Source organism: Oreochromis aureus, linkage group 23 (assembly GCF_013358895.1).
Source record: "Oreochromis aureus strain Israel breed Guangdong linkage group 23, ZZ_aureus, whole genome shotgun sequence".
Lineage (NCBI taxonomy): Eukaryota > Metazoa > Chordata > Actinopteri > Cichliformes > Cichlidae > Oreochromis > Oreochromis aureus.
Window position 1 is genome coordinate 33,567,830 of NC_052963.1, and position 24,150 is coordinate 33,591,979.

A 24,150-nucleotide genomic window follows, 5' to 3' on the forward strand; every position below is an offset into this window, starting at 1 on the left:
GCTTTGCATACGCACCGTAATGGGAACGTCTTTTGTTCCTGAATTTAAAAGGTGTAGATTCAGCAGCTTCGGACGATCTGCAACATGAGGAAGTAGGAGGCAGAGATCAGAGGGAGGAGTCGGGGGACGATTAGAAAAAGAAAAGACTGAAAGATGTCGTTTCTTTAAGGAAAGCAAACCTTGTGATCTGAGTGTACCAAAGTCGAGCATCTCTGTGGATGAGTATATACCGGGGGCTGCAAACAATGAGTGAAACACGAGTGTTAGAAGGGAATAATGATTAAAAAGAACTGTCGCACAAAGGTTTAGCAGCACACCTGATGTGACCTCCACCTCTACGGGGAGGATGATGAACTGGTCCTCATTGGGAGCATTGGTTTTGATTCTGATGAAAGCCGTGTGGTTGTCCACATCTCTGGAAGAGAAGCTGGCTCTCATCACCCCTTTTGTCTCAAATGGGGGAATCTCCTGAAGGAGGGGAGGGTTGGTCAGCGTCAGTGGGACCGCCTACTATCCTTTAAAAACCTCACTTTGCTCTCATTCCCATTTTACTCTAATCTGTATGATTCATGGGTCAAAATAATCCTTCAGTTCCGCTTTAAGACAATTTATGCCTGTTTGGCTTGAACAGCAGGTGGGTGGGGTTTCCCCCATCATTAACAGCATACAATGACCTCATTATTGGAAACACTGGCCATGTTTAATGTTAACAAGCACAACAGGTCCATAGCTTTAAAATCAAAAGGAGGACTCACCCATAATTTTATAGTACCTCCTTGTTGGCCTGTGGGAAGCTCTAGATGCAAATCCCCACCACTGGAGTACATCTCAACCACCTGAAGCAAAGACAAGAAGCAGACCGAATCAATCACCAACAAATGTGCAAATAAAATAAATGAAGGGTACAATGTGCCCGTATTACCTGCAGTGGTTCACTGTATGGGTTGTGGATGTTTATAAGAGGTGAGAAGCTGCTGTTTACTGGGACTCGGGCCCCAATGAAGGGTCGCAGTCTGTAGGGGTTTGGTATACCAACCCCGAAAACCTTCAGTTTCAAAGACAGATACGTAACATTAATCACATGTTTCACACTAAAAAAAAATGCAAGTCTAGAAAGAGAGAGAGAGAAAAAAGGTGTCATTTCATGTGTACCTGGTATGTAAACACTCCGTGATGTGATGTATTAATAAATAATGTATTTTCTACATTCCCAACTACTCGAGCAAGAAATACCACATCAAATGATGTGTTTCCTCCTGGTGGTATTATCTGTTGAAAAAAGAGACATTAATAAGACATTAATAAAGAGACACCACAGAACCCTGAATACAAATCTGTGAAAGAATTACACAGCAGCAAAGATGGTGGGACAAGGTCACCCCCCCCTCCATTACATTTGGCTAATTGATGATGAGTCTATACACTCAGTTTTTATGTCCTAGCACAGGGGTGTTGAACTCCAGGCCTCGAGGGCCGGTGTCCTGCAGGTTTTAGATCTCACCCTGGGTCAACACACCTGAATCAAATGATTAGTTCATTACCAGGCTTCTGGAGAACTTCAAGACATGTTGAGGAGGTCATTTAACCATTTAAATCAGCTGTGTTGGATCATCTAAAACCTGCAAGACTGTGGCTGTGTCCCAATTCAGGGTATGCACGCTTGAAGTACGCATTTCAAGTGCGATTACGTCACCGCCACGCGACGACGGCTGTCCCAATTCAAAGTGCACTTCAAATGCATACTCCAAATGCGCCGTCGATTTCCCCAAATATCAAGCGTGGTCCGGTGCACGCTTGTGGTCCCATATATCCCACAATCCATAGCGCGGGCGGTGGGTGTGGATAATTTTGCCGCAAAAATACGGCAGAAGGGAGCGGCAAGAGTGAACTGTCAAAAGTAAGTACTGAATATGATGTCACTTATTTATGTGCGAATGTTTAAGAACATTAAAACATTACTGTTGGCCACATGTCGGCAAAGTTATGTGACATTAGTGATGTTTGTACTTTCAGCGGTAACTTGGTTTTAAAGCCTCTACTTCTAAATATATATATAGTTGACTTTAATCTTACAGAGAATGTGATGATTTTATGGATAATTAAAGTCAGTCATATATCCACAAACACAACAAGCTGAAAGTCAGTGATGCTGCTCGGTTTGCAGTCCTGAATATGACGGCACAAGCAGGATTCACTGCACTGTTAATGTTAGCTATGTTATATTGCTGCCTCTGTTCGGTGGTGTGGAGCCAAACGGACTTTAACGTGTGTTTGAACGAGCTGACGGTTCACTCGTTAAGCTGAAAGAAAGATGCTTTAATCACAGGAGTCACACATGTGTCCACTGGACCATCTGGGAACTCTTCTTGTTTAGCACTCGTAATAACACAAACACTAAATCCTCCTTCTCTTGTGCTGTTTTGTAGCAGTGTATACACCTGAGACTGTCACCTGTCTGTCTGTCCTGCACTCTCTCTGTGTTTCTTTCTCTCTGATTGTGGAATAAAAGTATGAACATGTATTTATAAGTTACACTTGTGTTTGAATCCTGCAGCTTATCACACATTTGATTTCCATGTGTGACAACTGCAAGTGTCCAGAGTGAGGACAGACTGAGGGACCCACTGCTGCACATCATCTGTGAGGCTTTGCACCCCTGATGATCCACCAGGACAAACTCAGCAGTGTGTGAGGAAGAGGAGGAGGAAGAGCCAGCAGCAGCTGACAGATGGAGAGAATAGACAGACTGTTCCCTGTTTGTGAAGGACTGCTAGAAAAGTTTAAAATAACTAATTGTCTGTCCTGAATCAGTCTTATTAGGTAATGTTCAAATAATTTGATCATTCCAGTGTATACATAAAATACATAAAAAGCACTTCCAGCAACAAAAACATAATATTCCAGAAACAGGCTTTGCCGATCCGATCAGCTGTTCATAACACTTCCTATGTTGGAATATAAGTCAGCGCGAACTATCGCATGTCCGCACATGGAAGTGACGTCATTTTTGCGGAAAATGTAGTTTTTTAAGCTTCAAAGCCTATGTTGTTATTTTTAAAAGTCATGTTTGACTTTATGTTCTTCTGTATCGTTGATATATATAGTATATCTCTATCTATCTATCTATCTATATATATATAAATATATAATCTGACAATACATATAATATTGTCCATATTATATTAACATTACCACAGTGAGATGACTTTAGTCTCATGAACAACATTAGCTAATTATTATTTACTAACTAATATTGAAATGACTGTTCAGTACAGAAATGAAGCCCAACAATCATGTTTTACAGCCCTGTGGTCTCAACTAATCAAAGTGATGTCATGACAAAAATGAATGACCAACAAAACATTTTTTCTCCTTTATTTCTGTCAAACAAAGCTGTATGAAACGTTTCTCGCGGTTAGTATCATGGTTGCTAGGCAACCTGAACAGCACGACGAAGGCTAGACCGTCCCATTTCACAAGCCTCTCACTTCCGCACTTCCCGTACTTGTAGTACGCACCGTACGTAGTACGTGTAGCGTGCGTACTTCAAGCGTGCATACCCTGAATTGGGACACAGCCACTGGCCCTCGAGGCCTGGAGTTCGACACCTGTGCCCTAGCAGCCTAGGTAAGCCTGCAGAGGTATGTAGGTGAATACAGCCTGATAACTAGTTAGTGGACCATCCTTAAAGAAAAACTAACCCCCCCACACCTTCTTCTGACCACACACAGGTCAGGACAGAAGAGAAAATCCTTCATATGAATATGGCCATGGATCTGTGTCTACTATTTTCTAAATTACCGGATGCAGGCATTTATTTAACTTATAAAAAAGAATATTTTTAAAGACTGAAAGTCGATTGTACACGAGCTTATTACAGATCTGTCACATCTACCAGAGTTCGTGGATTTGAACATATTTCAGCACTTTGTGTGTCATGTTTGTATTCATCTGTTCATCGTGTGGCCCTTCACTTCAGTAGCTAAGCCAGTCTGACCCTGAAGGATAACGTCACCAACTCCAGCTCTAAAAAGAGAACCCAAACAGATCCCATGAGGTTATTCACATCCACCGACCAACAAACTTCTAACCTCACAGATATCAACGCCCACTTCCACACCACCTGATCGTAAAAAGGTTCAGTGCTATGAAAACATCACAGCTCCATGGTAACTTTAGCATTTTGGTGGTGACGGTGTTTTCAGTGGGGGATTGCTCAGGGGAATTTCTGAGGCAGATTCCACTGAAAACGTCCTGCTGCTTTTATAACAACATGAGTAATCCACAAAATGAGCCGCCTTTAAAAAAGAGGAATAAACTATCTATGTTTGTATAATAAAATCATTCTCAAATACTCGTAAGACTGCAGCCAAACCAGAATCTCCTGCTGTCAGAGGTCAAATGTTAAAAAGGTGGTGTTAGATGATATCTAATAGGGTAAATAATAAAAGACTGATCAGAGATTAATCCGAAACATGCACTTTAAGATGTGCATTATTCGTTTGTTATGTGATCAAGTTTTTAACTCCAAACCTTCATCAAACAGGAATTAAGCAGACTTAACATTTTAAAGCTTTTTGTGCACAAAAATCTCTGAACATTGTGCAAAAGGGAAGAAGCTGACTGTGTAGTGGCATTTGGCCGTGGAGTGATACCAGATGAACAGGTATTCAGATTAGGACATTACCCGGTTCGTCTTTTCAGTCTACAAACCTTTTTCTGGTTTCTGTGTGTGTAGAAAAATAAGCTAATATAACACTAACCTAATGTTAGTAGGATGTGAGGAAGAAAAACAAAACAAAAACCACATGTCAGGGGCAACAAACCCTGTAACTGTTTGAGTCCAAAATCCAAAGGTATCCATTCACGTGCAACAAAAAACAATAACAAATGTTTGGTGTTGATCGGCTGACTAATTTCCATTTCCTCAAAACAAATAAATAATAATATGATGCTCTGTTCATATTTTTTTTTAAACTAACTTGCTCTTTGTTGTGTTCAAAGCGACATTACTAAGAAAATATAAAAATGGAGGGTGATGAAATATAGGATTTTGAAAAAAATGTCTCTACAATATATTCAAGTGATAAAGGCATAGGTAGAAAATATTACCGCATACTTTAAAGCAGAGGCTCATGAGGTTGGGACCAGCTGGCAATCTCTTGTCAGTACAACTATATCTAAGATACAAAGCACATGTGGAACTAGAGCATGTGACCAGAGGAGGGATCTCTGGGGATTATGGTCCCCAAACATATCTGCTACAGCAGCACATACAGGCTAACTGCATCTAAGCTCGTGTGAAGTTTGTAATGGTGCAGTCACCCTCCTGAGCTGTCAGATTTCACGTTTAAAGCTACAAATATGAATTAGCTAGAACCTCTCACTTCTGATTTTTTAAAATGAGTGGCATCAGTGAGTTCAAATCCATTTTAGACACATCTTCAACCAATCAGAGCAATGACATGTGTGACCTAGAGCTGAATGGGAAACAGCAAAGAAGGCCGTGATTGTTGAAGAACTGCCACGTTGCATAAACAGTTATGACTGGCCTGCATGAATAAGGGTGAGTGGAAAAGTCTGGCTAAATGGGAGGGGATGGAATGCACTGAAATGTGAGCTCTCGTATTTGTCTGGTTACCTAATTCTGCCTAATTCTCTGATGGTTAATAAAAAAAAAACTCCCTGGAGGAGTGAACCTGTCTGGCCTGGAATCAGTAAGCCTATTCAAACAAGCCTTAACGTCGCCTTAAAATCTGCACCGGCTTCAGTCCCACTGAGCGACTCGGTGTGTCTCAAGTTGTACTTCCATTTAAATGCAGCTATTAAAAGGACTTTGATCTTCCTGCTGACTGCTCAAACATACTTTTGTACTCTCTGGAAATATTTCCTCAGGTTATGATGCAAGATGATAAAAAAAAAAAAAAATCTAAGCACATTTATCTCAGCAAGGCCTCACTCCATGACAGATAAGATTCCTAAAAACTCATGCATTCACCGATTCAAAGAATTGTGAACAAAAAGACCTGACTCAGATCCCCGTGCTGCACACCTGTATAGGCTGTTGTCACCACAAACACCTTGTTCTAGAAGATGATTCACTGGCAACACACCTTGACAGCGTCTCAGCCTCTAAGACACAAACTGCCTGTTGTGAAGCCACAGAACAGGTTTCTCATATAAAAGGGAGGACTCTAATGCAGCACAATAGGAATTAAAAAGGCACGTACACATGATGCACACACCTTCTTATTCATGGGCTATTCTTTCTTTCTTTTTTTCTTTTTTTTACCATTTTCTAAACACCTAAATACATAAAAACTACCAAATGACAAAAGCAGATAAAAAAATAAGTGTAAACAAGTCAAAAGTGTCCCATTTGCCTCAATGACATCTCTGAAAGGTTAAAGCTCCAGCAGCACGTGCCCAACACATCTCGACTTGTAGTCATCATAAAACACTAAACACACATTTTAAACAGGACAGGTACGGAGCAGGAAAAATACAAAACAACCAAAAACATGTAAATCCACATAGAAAGATATGCGTTTTAAATTTTCTACTTATAAAATAAAAAACAATTTCTTATCTTTTATTTGTAGCATTATTTTTATTTATTAAATTGAATTTAATTGGGGTTTTTTTTTTTTACTCAATTTAAACAAATTATTTACTTTTCAAAGAAATGTTTTAATTTTTTCACCCCCAGGGTGCATGCATAGCTGTTGCACTGTAATGTAAATTCTTGGCAGAATCCACAGTCACAAAGCTAGGCAGCCACATGGAGGTCCACGTGGACCCTCACGCTCACTAATGACATATAACGTCACTTATACCCAAGCAGACCTGAGCCTAGTCGAAGATGTGTGAAGTATAATAAGACATGTTGGGCAGACAGTCCCAGACCTTTAGATTCAGATGCTGTGATGAAACTAGCTCTTAGGCCGCCCGGTAAAGGAAAACCAAAAATTGCCACTGCTGGAAAGAATAAATTCATTAGACTTCCCTCCCCGAGAAATAACCAAATCAAAGCCCCTCATATTAAAGGCCACATCCACATTTCTTCAAGCAGCATCAACTGTTGGGACGAGACTCCAAACTAAACTCTATGACCAGATCCTGCATACAAACAATCTGTGAGGAAAAAGCTTTCTGCTGCTGGAAGTTTTCAGATTTCTGATCATGCTGGAGCAGGCTTTGGTTTGCATACAGGGAAACACAGTCCATGCAGAGTTGTTTGTGTCTACTATCATAAAGGGGAAATCACAAAAACATGTATAACAACCTGCCTTCAGCTTAAGCCCTGCAGTGAAGAAGTCATAAGGTACAAAGAACCTAATAGTGGAGTTTAAAACAACAAAAACACAACTTTGCCACTGCAGACACTGTTTGTGCTTTTCTTTAATTTCTTGATCTTTGGCATTTTCTTTTTTTGTGATTCTTGTTATTTGCAGCAACCCCAGGGCTTCCCTTCTTGTTGGTAGCCTCTGCACTGATCAAAATCCCATAATCTTTCGCTCTGTGCAGACAAAAATTCACAAAAACAACCTTTTGTTTTCCCAGCAGGCTTTTTTCCACACTTTAGTAAACTATGTCTGAGCACATGATCAAATCCAAGACTAACTTTATGAATAGTTCATAAAAATCATCTTCAGCCTCATCTTGCTCTTCTCCCATATTTTCCATGTAGGATGGTTTCTCTCCCCCTTTTTTTCCTAGTTGCAATAGAACAACATTTAAAGGCTAAATGTCCTGAAAGCAGATATTCATGTTTCATGAAGTGGTGATCATTCAAAGTTTTATTTAAAAGTGTCTGCAAATGTTTAGCAAGAAAATCCTTGAGACTTTAATTTAGTTAACATTTGTTTTCATTTTTTTTTAGGTTTAAAGGATATTTTGGTCACGGCATCTTAAACTATTCTCTTTGTTCTTGTCTTTTGTATGAAATACATTTTACTGATGATTGAATTTCAAATGGATTTTTCCACTCAGTGTGGGAACAAAGTCACCGCATCTGGTTTGGGATGAGTCAGAACAGCGTGAACGCAACTCTAAAGAATTGAGCTCATAACACATAACAGATATTTTGCTTTGCTTACATAATTTGATGTGTCAATAAATAGGTTTGATGGCTTTAATTTGGATTCTACAATTTAAAAAAAGACAAACATAAACACATTAAAAACTCCTCACTGCTTCTGTATGTTGCAGAGCATCACATTACCAGTGACAACCAATCAGTAAAGACACTTCGTGAGAGTCACAGGTCTATCCTCTCTCCTGTGTGTTTACTGCGCACTACCATTCATCCACGCACAGTCTGACTCATGTGTATGAAGACACACAAAATGATAATACTGATAAACAAAGTCACTACATTGAATTCATTTTCCAGATTAAAAGCAATCAACTTGCTTACACACAGCAATAACACACACACACACACACACACACACGCACAAAATAAATGTGGTTTCAAAGGTTTTAAAGCGACAGCTACTTACCCTATTCTGGAAAAAGGATGCGTGAAAATGTGCTGTTGTTGCTGATATTGATATCAAACTAATTTCTTCTGAGCTAGGGTTATGTAAATAAACTTTTTCCATTTTTGGCATTCCAACGGGCCTGGAAGGAAGAAGAGAAGGCTTGGTTAGAGTAAAGTGGAGCCATAACTCACATCTCCAGCTTTCCATTTTTATATTCTTGGACTGGATTACAAGAATATAAAATATGGATCACAGCTCAAATTAATTGCTTTTGCATTAGGCTTCGTGCCTCTGTGTAAACAAAACTGTTACTTAAGCCAATTTTCTTCTGATTGGCTGCCCCTCATAAACAGTGCCTGAGATGAGCATATTAGGGATATCCCCTCTCACTGAGATAATACAGATCAAAGAGATCCAAGACAGGAAAATTTGGACTACATACGCTGACCCTGATGTTTGAAACCCCGGCCATGTTTAATATGAGCATCCACCATGACGCATTCAAAGAAGAAACCGAGCAGCATCTATAAACATGCCATGAAAATTAAAGGTTTATGAGCTGGGGGAACCGACCGGTTTAGACTGTCTTACGTTAACAGATACTTCACAGAGATTTTTGTACATTAACCTACAGGTGTAACTTTCCTGTGGGGACAAGATTTGACATTCAAAAGAGTGACTATCTCTGCATTGTTAACCCAACACCCCGAGCTCATCATAAGCTCTTTGATTTCCTGCCTCAGAGTGAACCTGTGGTTTCTGTTATATCAGTATACTATGAAAATCAGCTCGCAGATACTTGGAACTCGGCGTGTTCATGATTTTCGTTACTGAGTGAAATAAAATTGAGGGAAGTTAGTTTTCAAATTCTGCTGGTTAAATCTGAAATAATCCCCTGAATGCTCTTTTACATAAAAAAATGTAGTAAATACATTTTAAAAAGTCATAATTCTAAAGTTGAGCCACCGTCATCACAAGCACGGTGACACACTCTTAAGCTTTAATTTTTATGCCCTTAAAACATTCACAGCTGATAAGCGGATTGTTTACTAAGAAAGTAGGACAGGCGAGCATGGGCCGAGACAGCCGGGTGTCTGAGTCTGAGTGACCCCCGCTCCTCCGAGCGCTCCTGAAACTGCACCCTGGTAAAACTTAGCCACACTGGGTGGGTGTGCCTGACTGGAATGTGACCCTTAAGTCCTGCGTAGGTGAAGCTTGGTGCTGTAAGCGTTAAAGCATATGTGGTTTGTTAAATGAATTCCACAGATTGCTAAAATACTTCCTAGAATTTATTGTTGACATGCAGGTGCACTGAGTGGAAGTGCACTGCAGAACGACTAAATACCTAAGAGCTGTATGAGTACGGCTAATAGTGGTCAATATTGTGATCACAGTTATTTAACATGCTTACTCTCAGACCCACAGGAACAAACAGTAAATTTAATAAACTTTTTAAAAAAAGAGGAGAAGAAGAAACCGGTCTTTTTATCTTTCGAAGATTGAATGGGGTCAGCTGTATATTTCCATGTACGGTTATAGTTTTGGGGGTTTTTTTGTAAAATGTGAAATAAAGTTTACCATGAATTTGTCAATCAACTTCTCCTACAACCTTTGATATGCATGTTTAATTATACTTGAGATTTTTTGATTGTATGTTTCTCTATGGACTACACTGGGATGTTTTGCAGTGAATCGTGACATTTCCTGTGGCAGATGTCTTGATTCACTGCAGTTGAAAAAGTAAGTTTCTGTATAAAATATGATTGAGTGATAAAATAGTTTGGTTACGTTAATCAAAACTTCCACAGCCGGGTGGGGACGAACTTTTTAGTGAAGGATGTGCTAAAAAGCAAAAAAAGACTTTGGCACGATACTGGTTTTATCTTTTTAAAATAGCTGGAAGGCAAATTGAAGTCTGATCCAATATTCACCCAAGTGCAAGTTCAAACAGGACCAAAGAAACAATGTGAGAATCAAAGCGTAAATCACACCACTCAAAAGAGAAAGAGAGACTCACTGTTCGTGAAAATCCAACATTGGAGGTTCAAATCGTATAGGTCGACAGTTCCCACGGTGTGTGGACATGCTGCGAGAGACAGGAAGGTGTGACAGCAGCAGAAAAATCAAAATAGGAAAAACAGCCTCCATGTTGGTGTGCATTTCAAACAACTGAGAGGTCAAAAACATGAGTGCACAGTCAGTCTTCAGACTTTTTTTGTGAGTGCGTTAACCAGGAGTGTGACCACTCCCATCGGCAGAGCATGATTTCCATATGTAAAGTCTCCATGAAAATCTGAAGATTCACAGGACAGGGGGGGAAAAAAAACAACAAAAAAACCACCTCTCTCTTTGTGTCACCCTTGGTGTGTATCACTCCCCCTACAATGACAACTACTTTTGAGAATCGGGTAAAACTGGCCCCGTCTCGCAGCTCGCCAAACCTGTTTGACAGCAGGTGTATCTTAACAAGAGAGAGGGCCGTCCCTAAATACAGGCAACTTGTCTTTTTGGCCTTTATGCAAATCGCATGAAAAGAAAAGTTCATCAGCAATGCTGACGTGGCACTCAGCGGAGCTTCGGGTAATTTATGTAATGTCACCGCCTTTACAAAAACCGCCACATACAAGTGAAAACGTTTCATTTTTATTTTTCAAGAACCTCTCACAGGTAACTGCTCTAACATTACCTGGCAACTTACAGGAGATCAGTTTCACCTTTTTACTACCCAGCCTGTGTGCACAGGAGCAGACAATAGAATCAGCAGTGCACTCCAATATCTGAGCTTACAGGAGACACGATGAGCTTCCATCCCCCCGCGGCGCACAGCGATCCACCGTGTGGCGGCCCTGTCATCGCTTCTGCCATCGATGAAACAACTACTGACAAAAATTTTGTGACATTAAGGAGTCAAATGGGTCCTGGCTGTGGGCCTAGAGCTAATGTGCTGAATGTCAGTGTGTAACTGCAACAGCCTGAGGAGGTCACAGTTAGCACTGGGCCTGCTGGCAACAGATCTCCATATGTGCAGTGACAAGTTAACATCAGCATGGCCGAAGATGTCACTGTGTTTTTTTAAAGATTCTGTTGGTTTCATGGTACGTCACATTATTTTTAAAACCATTTGTGAGTGTTTTTCCTGTTAGGAATTCATGTATTTTAAAAATAAAAAAAAAAAGTATGGTCATCATAATAAAACAAATTAAGCACAACTGAAGTTATAAATAATATCCTCTCTGGCTCTTTAATACAGACCTTAAGAGGCTGCCAGGGGCTTGGCTGTGATCAGCCAATCCATCATCTTTCCGTCACCTGGCTTCGCTTACTCTAACAGTGGCTAATCTCGCTAAACGGTCACATAAAGGTGGTTATCAACTGCACAAGTCAACACAGGGTTTCCTAATCTGGCGATAAGCACGTTCTCATGAAAGACGTGGTGTTCTGACTGATCAGTACACACCTGTTGAACTCTTCTCACAAACGCAAGCTGCTCCAGAGCAGAAGAGGGGTCCAGTACAAGTGACTGTGGTTATTTACACCAGTAAGAAGTGAACCACATTCACAACAGTGAAAGCACCTACTCCTGCTTAATACAGCAGACCTGTGGCGTTCTGTTGTGCCACTTTCTGTTTTCAGTTTGTGTTTCATTTCCTGTGACTTCTGTGCTCTCTGATTACTGTTGGTTGGTGTTTTAGTACTAGTTGTTTACTTCCTGTTTTACTTTGGTAAGCTCAGGCTTACCGGTGTCTCATTCCCGTTTTACTACCCTTTTTTTTTGCTGGATTCCCTCCCTTATGTTTCCTTGTGTTCTATTGCTGGGTTTCCCCTTTTTTATTTTGTTTATTTCCTCAGACTAAGTCAGTTTTTTGCCTTTATAGAATAAAGGCTCCTTTTGTTTCTTACCTCCCTGCCTCTGTACTGGTGAACAAACAGCTGCAGAGGTTATCTGACAAATTCATATCACGGACAGACCAGTTTGAAACACATAAAATCAGGAAAAAAGGGGAAGTTTAACATTTAAAAAGGACTGGAACACACACACAAACACACCGACCTGAAACATAACTGTCTAGGGAGTGGTCATGCCATGCCCCTAAAGATAACCTTTTTATGGTTTACATGCTGTCTGAGCTGTATGCTGGACCCTGATAAAACATCCATGTGAAAGGTATGCAAGCCCTCTGTGACGCTTCAGGACCGCTATACAGGAACATGATGCAACCAACTGACTTTTTACACACTTCCTGTAATGAAAATAGTCCTTACTTGTTTGAGCACTTCTGCCTGTTGTTGTGCCAAAGCTAGGATACAAAGAGCCTGAAGCAAACAATAACTTCCTCAAAAAAACACTTCAGTCAAATTCGACTGCATGAAAGAATCCTGACTGCCTCTAACAGCTGCTGCAGGCTAGAAAACCAATGTCACTGTGGTTTGCTCTGCTAGACTCGACTCATCATAGAACATATGGCCAGAAAAGTGCTCAGGGTGACACAGACAGAGAGGTTTCTTTGATGATTAATAGCACAGATATTTGTGGATCATCCCTTAAAAAAAAAAAAACATTATCTGCATCGCTTCAAGGTGTGGTAAACTCCATCAGCTTGTGATGATGCTTACACTTCATCTCTGGTTGGTAAATGACTTTACTACATGACACAATAGAGCCACTGAAGGAATGCATGAAAAATAAAACCGGAATTTTCTCGAATAAGAAGAAAAAAGAAATAACAGAATATTTTCCTAGTTTATTTAGAGTAAATATATGACTTTAATCTTAAGAAAGAAGACAAATAAATGGCAAATTTATAAGAAAGAAATGCTTTCAAGCTAGAAAATAACTTTTTTTTTAAATAAATTTGCCCTTTTTCCCCACAATAATCTCATTTTTTTGTATAATTTTACCCCCTTAAATTATCTTAACATGCTGTCACAGCAGCCGCATTGAAGCAGCAAAACTTGTTTTGCTTTAACAAAACACACTTTGTGTTTGCTTGTTGACCAGGCAAGTTAATGTAGAAAAACACTGTTTAAATATACAAATACAACATTTTATTTCACTCAAGCTAGTATAAATAAGGGAGGATTTGTCATACCTTTGTTGATGATATAAACTAAAATCGATGTCAGACTCTCCCTGCAAGCACAACACAAACATACAGTAAGAATGAATCACTATATCAATAACCAGGGGGTTAATTTGGTAGCTGAACAGGGCTTTAGCCTCTTCTTGCTCTGTGAAGGTCCATTACGATACCATTTTAATGGCCTTACCTGTAAAAGGCTGCCCTCGCCAAAATGTAGAACTTCTAGTATTGTGTCTGACTGAATGAATGCTGCAAAGAGAAAAATAGGAAGATCAGAGAGAAACACATTTTTACACTACATAAAAGAAAGCTAAAAGGGGTAAATGTTCAATAAATAAAATCATAGCACACTGATGTGTGTGAGCTGCTGATTGGGTTACCAAAACCAACTAACGCTTCATTTGCATGGCAAAGCACCTTTTTGAAATCCCTGAAAAGGTACAGACTGATTTATGGACTGGAGACGGCAGCAGCTGCCGATTACTGTCGAATTTAACAAAATAAAAACAAAGTTCATAATATCATTAAATAAACCTTTCTGATAGTGGCTCCCCATAAACAAGTTAGTCAGTCCTTCCCTGCTGTAGATAATATTACCACTAGATAATAAGATAAACTTCCTGTATGAACTTTAATCTTGTGTACTGAACTAGAGACAACAGAAAGTTCAGCTTTCAGATCTGTGCTTCTTTTCTGCTCCACGTGCGGTGAAAGAAGGATCTAATCCAAAGGTACTTTGACCAGAAGGAATCCCGGCTAGGTGATGAGCCTTATCTCAAATATAGTAGAAAAGGAGCTCATTCATCTGCTCTAACTTGTTGTGAGGAGCCACCTATCACACGGGGTGATATAAGCCTTCGACATTCATTGATAATCTACTTTTTGAAGTTTTCTCCAGTGACTCATTAGCTAAGAGTGGGTGCGAAAGTGATCTGGTTGCAGTTTTTAACTGATTTTAAATGTGCTTTTCAGCTCTGAAATTTGAAAATCTTCATTAAGTATATACAGGGTTCGTACGCCTTTTTCAGGGTCAAATTCAAGCACTTTTTAAGCACTTTCAAGGTCCCTTTTCAAGCTTTTCCAGCACCCCCCCCGCCCGCCCCAAAAAGAAAGAAAAGAATGCATGTTTCAATTCGCATCACCTCAGTAAGACCATGTGAAAAGACACCTTTGCTCCCCTTTGTTAAGACATAGAAAATACCCCACATAAAAATACTGCAAAAGGAAACGGCCGCCTTATATACATAGTGTATAAACTCAAAATGCACATTTCACTTAAAAATTAAGATGTGAAAATGTGAACAAATCAACTTGTTAGATATTCTTCTCCTGTTGAAAAAAAAAACAACAACAAAACAAAACAGAAATAAGTCTTCTCATCAGATATTGATGCTTCTTTCCTGTGTGACAAAAAAATAGATGTTTGTTTGTTTGTTTTTAAGTTAATTCCCAATAAAACTGTTTTATTGCTAACTACATTGCTGTCTGTATTACTGCTGAAGTCCTAAATGATCACCTTTAAAGTGTTTGTGCTAATAACATCATGTCAGACAGGCATGGAGAACAGCACTGACTGAGAGGCTTTGAACAGATCACATAGTTCAATTCAACATATAAGACTTTAAGAATGCACAAGCATCTACTTAAAATCTAATTTATCATCCGTGATATTATTATGTACAATTCCAATGTATTTTGTTCATCTCCCTTAAATAAACAGGCAGCCTTAAAGTATGAAATATTCATATACAAATACACATAAATGTGTGTACTGTCTGAGTGGCTGATAGTGTCCCACAGGCCTCAGTGTGAACTTGAAGACATTTATAATGTTTAAGGAGTTTAATGTGTAGGTGCTGACGATAAACACATTTTGAATGAAAGCCGGGGAACTTTGGTAGCACAGAAACAAGTGGTTATTCTTTGTGACCATATGGATCGGTCCCTCATATTACCATTGTTTCACCCAAAGGCACCAAGTTAATACTTAAAAAAGCTGCAGCAATACACACAAATATAAACAGTACTTGGTGACATCTTTGCTTTTAGCCTTTAACCCTCTGGGGTCCAGGGTATAATTGGTCGTTTTTGACTACTTTTGATTTGGCCTCTATATTTCACCTTTACCTTTCACCTTTATTTCAGCACAATTTATCTAAATTCAGACATAATTTAAAATACAAGTAAAAAGTGATATTTTTGACTGTAAAAACCACAAGCATGTTTAAGGAATCATTTTCATAACTTGAAATGCAAATTGTACATTTTTTTAAAAATATGCACAAGTTTTGCAAACAACAAAGTTATATGGTACTATTTACCTTAAAACAAATGCAGCCAAGGCTCAGACGTTTTTATATAACCATTTAAAACTATTTACAGAACAATCAGGTGCTGCTCATCAAATAAGAAGGCACACAAATTATTTATGCAACTCCAAAAATAGTTTGTGTCCACTATAAGACAGATGAGAACAGCACAGGGATAAACCTGCAGGTTTGACGGCAGGTGTGTCACTCAGCGTTTACACTGCAATCTGCCTTTGGTGGCTTTTTTTGCAGCAACTGTGACGTTCACTAGTAGAACTGACACACAAAACAAAAACTACACACTAACTACACAAGACAACACACTAACTTGAGACTCCAAACACAGCAAACGTCACAAATCTCTCACGTATCAAAACTCTCTCTCTGTCTTTCGCTCACTCGCTCTCTCTCTTTTCGCGGTCACTCCTAAAACTTCCCCTCTTCCCAAACGACCAAATTGCACATGTTGCCATATCATTTTTGATTGGTCGACATGGTACATTTTTCCACCAATAGGAAGGAGTGTTTTTTTCTTTTTCTTTTTCACTCACAAGCAAAGCGTGTTTGCTAGCGCTCTCCATCGAAAACGCCGTTTTTACCGTTTCTTCCGGAGTAAGCCACTGTTTTATTAAAACAAAAACACCGGTTTTACGTGGCCTATCAACACAGTTTAAACACTGGTATATAGCTTGAAGTCTGCACGTTCGACCCAAGTTGAAATGGAGACTCTGGGTCGACCCCAGAGGGTTAATCAGAAAGCCTTAAGTTGGCTAATTATGTATCGGGCTAATGTTTAAAGCTTTCACTTGAGTAAATTAACTCATATCACTGCTAAGTAATGTTAGCTAAGTTCACAGCATATTCCATAATAGCGCTGCCATACTGCATCACACTCAGTGCATTTCAATCATTTCTCCAGCGAGTTTGATAGCTAGCAAAATAATAATCATAATTTTAAAAATTGCATGCGTAACGTTACAGGTACTGTAAAATTATTTACTAGCACTCACCTATCATGCGACTGGAGAGCGCAAACTCCGCCACTGTCGTTTTCCATCATACACTCATTTAAACAGCAACCTACAGGTATGTTAGCGCACTCATCCCCGACTGTCCGAGGGAGGGCGGGGACACGTTGAAACAGACGCAAGGCATCCCAGGCAGGAAATTTTGCTTTTACATTTTATGCGACTCATTTTTATTTTTCTATCTGATAAGAAAACTATTTAATCAGATAGTTATTTGTGGTGAATGAAATACAGTTACATTTTCAAGCACTTTCAAGCACCACATCTGAAATTCAAGCACTTTCCCAACCTTGAAAAGACAACATTAAAATTCAAGCATTTTCAAGGATTTCAAGCACCCGTACGAACCCTGTATATAACAAAAAAAAATGTAGAAAAAGAAAAGGAAACAAAACAAATCAAAAAAATACAAAACATCTGAATTAAGAGTTTAGAGAGGGAACAGCCTCACCCCAGACTCCAGCTAAGGTGCGCTTCAATATTGCATTTAACTGACCAACCCCAATAAACCCAACTATCCTATTTTACTTTCTTAGTTTGATTCTCAACTCCAATTTTCATTCAGATTTTATTAAACTAAAACATTCTTCTTTAAGTTTAGTTTGAGTTCAGTGTACAGGTTTTGCCACCAACAGTCTCGGGAAGTGGGGTCTACCGGGGGGGCAGTGCCAAAGTATGTGGTACAACCAGTGTGTTCCAGTTGTGTTAGCCAGCCAGGGAGAGAGCGAAGTTCTAACATTCAAAGAGCTAAAGAGCTGAGTGTTAAAAATAATGCCATGTCCACTGCAGCCACCAGTTTTGTTTTTGTTTTCTTTGTTTTTTTCTGTGCTTCTCCCACTCTGGTGAACTTCACTGTTAGTCTCGTCTCTGTTCCGGCACATTCATCAACCAATCAGCATTTGAACGATGCACAGCGCCACACACGTTGAGCGATGTGTAGTTGGGATTTTGGAGGACTGCACCAGAGCATTTTTCTCCAAAGACTCTCTGTAAAGCATTAAAAAAAAAAAAAAATTCATACGCAAACAGACACAACCGCGGGAGCAAAACCTGAGCATAACCCAGGTCTCAACCACTGCTGTGAACACAGCCCAACTCTGCACGCCTGTTTCAGGGTGTTATATAAATGCCAGGGTGGGGTAAGTGAAGTGAATCCTCAGTAACCACCATTATCGACATGATTTTAAAAGGCCGGATGTCCCTTCCATCATCTGCAGAGCTTTAAATTTTGCCTTAAACTTAACAGATCTCACAAGTTGTGCTACAAGATCGACCTTTTTCTGTTTTCACAGCTCGTTGTCGGCAAGCGTAATTGCTACGGTAAACTAACTGCTACATTTAATAACACCCTGCAAGCTACAATGTATGTTTTAAATTCAAATATCTGAGCAGAATCAGGGGATGTAAGCAGTTAAGAAACATTTCACAACTTCATTGAGTTGATGAGACAGAGCCAATATCAGGCTGAGCAGAGGTGTGAAAAAGCTACACTTCCTGCTGTACATCACTAAAACAAGCTTACAAATAATGAAAGTCTTAAGCTCTGAATACACGTCTGCACAAAATTAAACTGAATCACTCAGAGGTCCTGGACCCTTTAAGACCTAAAAACAAACAAACAAACGTTAAGCTCAATCCCGTCTCTACAGCAGAGTAACACCAACCTCAGCTCAGTATGTCGTGCTCACTGTCTGTTAAAATTATATGTCTTTACAGTGGCTTGAAAAAGGGGTGGATGTCGCCATTTGACTGGCAGGAATAGCACCGACAACACCTCTGTGGGTGTTTCATTATAGAGTGTCACCAGTCTGTGGTCCACAAGGATGATGTGGCATTGGTAAAGATGCAAGACTCCATGGCATCAGATTTTTACATGAAACTCCACCGCTTTAGTTCTCGGCGTCCTAAACGTACGAGTTTGTCAGGACATCTTGAAATCGTCTCAGAACGGACAGCCGGAGAAACAAGCAGTGAACGTGGTACGAGAGTGAAAAGTGCATCGCAGGCAGACGTGCTGATGAGGTTTCCACGTAGAGGACGACCGTTTTCTTTCATTGTTTTTTTTAAATATTCACAACACTTCTAAGCCATTTATGTAAATGTACATGCAAATTCTGTCTTATTTGCTGCACAGTGACATTAGCGTGTCTGTAATAGCCACTGCCTCACCACCGCCAGTACGATAAGAGAACATCAAAGCGAGCAGCTCTGAGTTTGAGTCTTTCTCGTCGAGTATTTTTTTTTCCTCTCAACTTTCTTACCTAAAACAGTCACGATAGAAAGATAACTTCTTAGCGTTTCACTTAAGCTACAAAGCTCTCGTCGTTTTTCTTGTGTTGTTAATCAATCGTGTCCGTTTTCTCTCGCCCTACGAGCTCAAACTCGCCGCTGTTTAGTTCAGCTACAGCTAAGGTGAACAAAGGGTTAGGATTAGATCCATCCACACCAAAACAGCCTATTCAGCCTCATGGATGGTGTACGAAGTCTGAAAAAAACTGCCGTGAAGACAGCAGTTACTCCAACTTTTCAACAAAATGCATTTCTATCCTTGGTTTGGTGATGCCAGCATTATTCCAGAGGAAAGAAAATCATTCCTCAAGGTGACATTGTAGCTCACCTGATTAAGCAGGTGACTCATTTTCCAGAAGCTATTGCAAGGGCCGGGGTTCCAGTTTACCCCAGAGTTCAAGTTCCTGAATGTCATTACCCACCACTCTCCCTGCTTTCCTGTCTCTACTGATCTGTCATACAAAACATTATCCTTAAAAATCATTATTTCTAGATCTAGACCGGGTGTTTGAATCCAAAAGATAAAATTTCACTGCCACTTTGTTTGTGGAACAATCAAAAGTGATCTAAATGTAGTAAAACTCAAAGGTTTCTGTGGATGACCCTGGGGAAGGACGATTTAAACCTATCCAGAGCTTAACCGTCTAAAAGATGATGCTAAATAATCATGAATACTAAACAAATGGTAATATTATTACATCATGAAGTTTGTTTTTGATGCAACGCTCTCACTTTTGCTCATGTTAAACAATCACACCCTCCCCCCCCTCCATAAAATCCAAAGTCACTGTTGAGTTTAGCTGAATAAAAGAGAGCGTTCAGTTAACAAGGTCGATGCAGAGGAAGTAAAACTCAACATTTCCTCTGTGAGGATTAATGAAATGGTCGCCTTTGTCTCTGGATCACTCGTAGTCTTCGAATCCCGTACAGGATCTAACTCCCAGCTGGATGACCCTGAGCCCATCGCCACCCTCCGTTTTTCCTCTTCTTCTGTTGAATTATGTTTAAAGTTTGAGGAAATACTTGGTAAAAACTGCATGATGCTTATCAAGTTAATGAATAATCATAATGAAAAAAATTAGATTACAATATCTACCAAAATTGAGATTATAATATTGTCACGATCGAGCAGGCTTACTCCAATTTTAAAAATGTGATTGTGAGTCAGTTTGACCACAATAAATTTGTAGTGAACCTTTGATATGCGAACAGCCTAAATTTAATCAGCTGACTCGGTTTGCGCTGTTGGTAAAACGCATGACAAGATGAAGTCAGACTGTAAGAGTTGCTAAATAACTCATGAATTGATTCAAGTGCATTGCTGGAGTCTATGGCATTATCACAGATCTATAGGAACATTTCAGGCAGCAAAAAATAAATAAATAAAGTGTTAATTAAAACAATTCGGTTTTTATAGAAATTCATTTTAAGTTGAACTACAACTTGTTGGATCAACTTTTAGGGTTAACAAATCCATTATTACCCCAGAGTTTGTTGTCACAAATCAAAATCACAATATCAACTAAAATAATGTGAATTATATTTGTTGCTATGCTTCGCAGTCATACTCTAATGCAGTACTGTGACTCAATCCAGTGCCACCCAGACGGTTTTGAAGAGTGAATAGTGCAGTGAAGTCATTGAATAAGCAAAACAGCAACACAAATCATCTGTAAAATGTTTCACACGGGAAAACTTTTAATATTTCTAGATTTCTAGAACTAGACCAGCTGATTGAATTACCAAGACGTTAAGTACTCGTATTATTTATTTATAAAGAGTGTAATATACTGTAATATACAGAGGATGAATCGTGAATTTGGACAGAGATACAAAGCTCAAACTGTCCCTGTGTGCTTTTTACACCTGTTTTCTCAAAACATCACCCTTGAACTACAAAAATAATAATCTAACAAGCATCTGCCAGTTTTTAAAAGAAGTGGTGTCTTTCGTTTGGGGTCCTGGTTTTCTCGGGGAATGTTTTTTGTAAAGCCAGAATTTTAACATTACGTAATGTTTTTTCCTTGCTTGGTCCATGAACCACTGTGCGTCTGACACTTCTGCTCTGAGAGTTGCTCAAGAACTAACGCAATCACCTGAGTGCACTTCTTGTGAGGTCCAGGTTCATGTGGACTAATTCACAGGCACGTTTCGGGGCTGGCTCGGACCACCTTGGCCCTGGATGACAGCTGTGTGCCAGTCACAGTGACCTGACACGATCAGAAGATCGATAACAAGCGGCTGGAGCCCAATCAAACAAACAGTCGAGGCTTTTCCTCACTGAGCCCGGTATGAGGAAGTACTGCTGGGCAGCTTGTCCCCTACAACTCCCCTCTGTCTGTGCTTCATGCTCACCCAGAGGCTCCTCGGAGCCAGCTCTAGGGCTAGCCGAGGCTGTAAACCCTGTCATATCTCACAGGTAAATTATTAGCCCAACTAAGCCATATAAGGAAAGAATGACAACATGACAACATGCTACAGACGAAGCTAACGTCCAGAGTAAGGCCAAATACATTTGGCTAACTAACGGCACTTCTTTGTCAGTTTAAACACAGCCTGCTGCCTGTTAGCGTTTCATAATAATTCAGCACTGCTGGGTCGCTGTTAGCAGCGAGCTGGGGTAAAGTTGGCCCGCAAAGGTAGCGCTAACCACAGCACACACTTAGTGAGATGTCTGCGGAAGTTAGCTCCTGCTAAAGCTAAGTTCCAAACCTTGTTTATTCGCCCGCGTCGTGTGAATAAAAGCAATAAATAAGATCCTCAGGAGTCCCACGCAGGCAGCTCTCCGTCTCCTCCTCTGGCGACAGATCTGGGCTCCGGCTTCAGTCGCCATGCTGCACGTCTTTCTGTTACGATAACAAACGAGCAAGTGTGCGGACATGCCCGTGTAAACCTCTGCTGCCTCTGTCAATCATAGCCGTGAAGAAGAAAAAAAAAAACTCCCGAGAGCAGCGGCGGCGGATAACTACCAACAGGACGTCGGCCTCTCTCTGCTCCCGCTTCCTCTTCCGTTCCATGTGACGCGTCACCGGCTGCCACGGACAGCAAGCGGTCATTAAACAACCTTATCACCGGGACCAAAGCCCAGCGGAGACCCTTCAGACAGCACAAATTAAACGTTAGAACAGAACGACACCGTAAGCTTATAAAACTAACTACACTTAAATTAAAAAACGAGGAATATTTGATAACAGAATCTGTCATTTTTGGAATATATACTTTAAAACTTTATTCATTCATTCATTCATTCATTCATTCATTCATAGTAGACAGGTTAGTCACTTTAACTGCCTCAATCAGAACATAACATGCGCGTCTTTGGACATGCAAACTCCACAAAGAAAGGCCCAATGCTGGCCTGAGCGCCACCATATCTCTCATTCTTCTCACTTTGGTCACATTTTACATCTTGTTTGTGCAGAATATATCATTCTAATATAAAACTGTCTTGAATTTTGTGCTTTATATATAGGGTGAGACAGAAGAGCTCAAAGCAAAGACAATGCTCCTCCAGAACATGCTGTCAGCTGCTTGAAAATCCCTCAGTGTCCGCTTGGACCCAGACCCAGATAAGTGGGAAAGGATGGATGGACTATAGTTGGGAATGAGATTGCTGCATATAGTCCTTCAACTTTTTTTGTAAATGTAAATAAAAATCCAATTATTCTTGTGTTTACAAAGGAAATAAAAATAGTAATAACAGTAAAAGCTGTCAGGACTTGAATCTGTGCAACATTTGTGTGTGTTTAACTCAACTTTCTGTCATTCTCCTGCATTTTTGTCCTCTTTGTTAAAAGCGTATGATTCTGAGGTTTTCCTTTGCTCTTTCTTAACCACTTGAAATAAAGTTTACTGGAAAAAAGAGACTTTTAATTGCTGTTTATGTGCTGTAATCATTTAAATTATAAAAAGAAAACTGGGTGCTGAAGTTTTTCAGCTCTTGCACATGGAATGTGGACAAGGATTGTCCTCAACAGGAGTCTTTCAGCATGCACAGCAAACGATCTTTCTGCAAGAGGAACAAGAATTTAATGTGATGTATAAAGGTGAAAATAATACCTGAGTTACTCTGGCATCTGAAGTTTCTCTATTAAATGGTTCCAGTTTGCATCTCTAACTTGGGTGCAGTAATAAAATGTGTTCCTAAGCTCATGCGGTGATTTCCATTACAGAATTATTATTATTTCAGTGCTACAAAAGACCAAAGTCACTTGTGTCAGACAAGTGTTTTAGACAAATGACATCTCCCCTAATCTTTGCCATTTACACCGAGGAATTATTTCTAAGGCAAGTACTTCCTGAGCTTTGCTATTTTTTGCTTAAAGCGAAACACCTCAACCAATGAGACAAACAACACCAGCGTGTACACACTGAACTATGATCGTACATGTGCTGTGATCTTCCTTTGGTCCAAACACTTTTACTAAAGTAGAAAAACAGTGAACATCTACAGAGTGTCCTCCAAATTGTGGCTCCACTGAATTTATTTATATAGAAAAAACATTGCCTACTATCCAGATAAATGTAACTATGGAGTACAGAGGTTACTGATTGACAGAGATAAATCCAGACGAGTGCTGACAGGTGCTCACTGAATCTTTTAGAGGTAAAAATGGAGATAACACGAGGTCGTGGAGTCTGAAGACTGCTGCTGCTGACACAACCTGCTCTGCTTGGTGCTCTTTAACCCTCTGACTGTCCGTGGATCAGTGTTTACTTTCACTTCACGTCTTGTCTATGGGTGTAAACAAATGTTGCCTTGAACTTTAAAGTGTGACTTTCATCACTGATGTCGTTCTAACATAACATAAGAGAGTCTCTTGTACTGAAAAAAAGCAGAGCTAGAGCTTTTACAGGATCTGCAAAACTTATAGTAAGATAACACAAAGATTGGACTTGTTTGATAACGAGGACAAAGGTTGGTGATTTACTGCTGGCTGCAAAGCTTCTTGTTATC

The 24,150-nt window shown here is 39.8% G+C and overlaps 1 protein-coding gene across 2 annotated transcripts in view; it reads right to left on the minus strand.

Annotated features, from left to right (window-relative positions):
- tmem131 (transmembrane protein 131) overlaps nt 1–22,314 on the minus strand; it is a 39,680-nt gene extending 17,366 nt beyond the window's left edge. The window contains exons 1-11 of one of the 2 annotated variants that reach the window (XM_031730540.2): nt 21,906–22,314; nt 13,755–13,816; nt 13,577–13,617; nt 10,504–10,572; nt 8,505–8,625; nt 1,153–1,269; nt 923–1,045; nt 756–836; nt 318–468; nt 180–236; nt 16–77 (exon numbers count right to left, since the gene is read on the minus strand). In XM_031730540.2, coding sequence (XP_031586400.1) covers nt 16–77; nt 180–236; nt 318–468; nt 756–836; nt 923–1,045; nt 1,153–1,269; nt 8,505–8,625; nt 10,504–10,572; nt 13,577–13,617; nt 13,755–13,816; nt 21,906–22,074 — 1,053 coding nt within the window. In that variant the 5' untranslated portion in view covers nt 22,075–22,314. Of the gene's footprint in view, nt 1–15; nt 78–179; nt 237–317; nt 469–755; nt 837–922; nt 1,046–1,152; nt 1,270–8,504; nt 8,626–10,503; nt 10,573–13,576; nt 13,618–13,754; nt 13,817–16,886; nt 16,982–21,905 lie in introns of those variants that run through there. The other variant, XM_039606455.1, reaches the window with a different exon arrangement.
- Between the last annotated feature and the right edge of the window lie 1,836 nt (nt 22,315–24,150).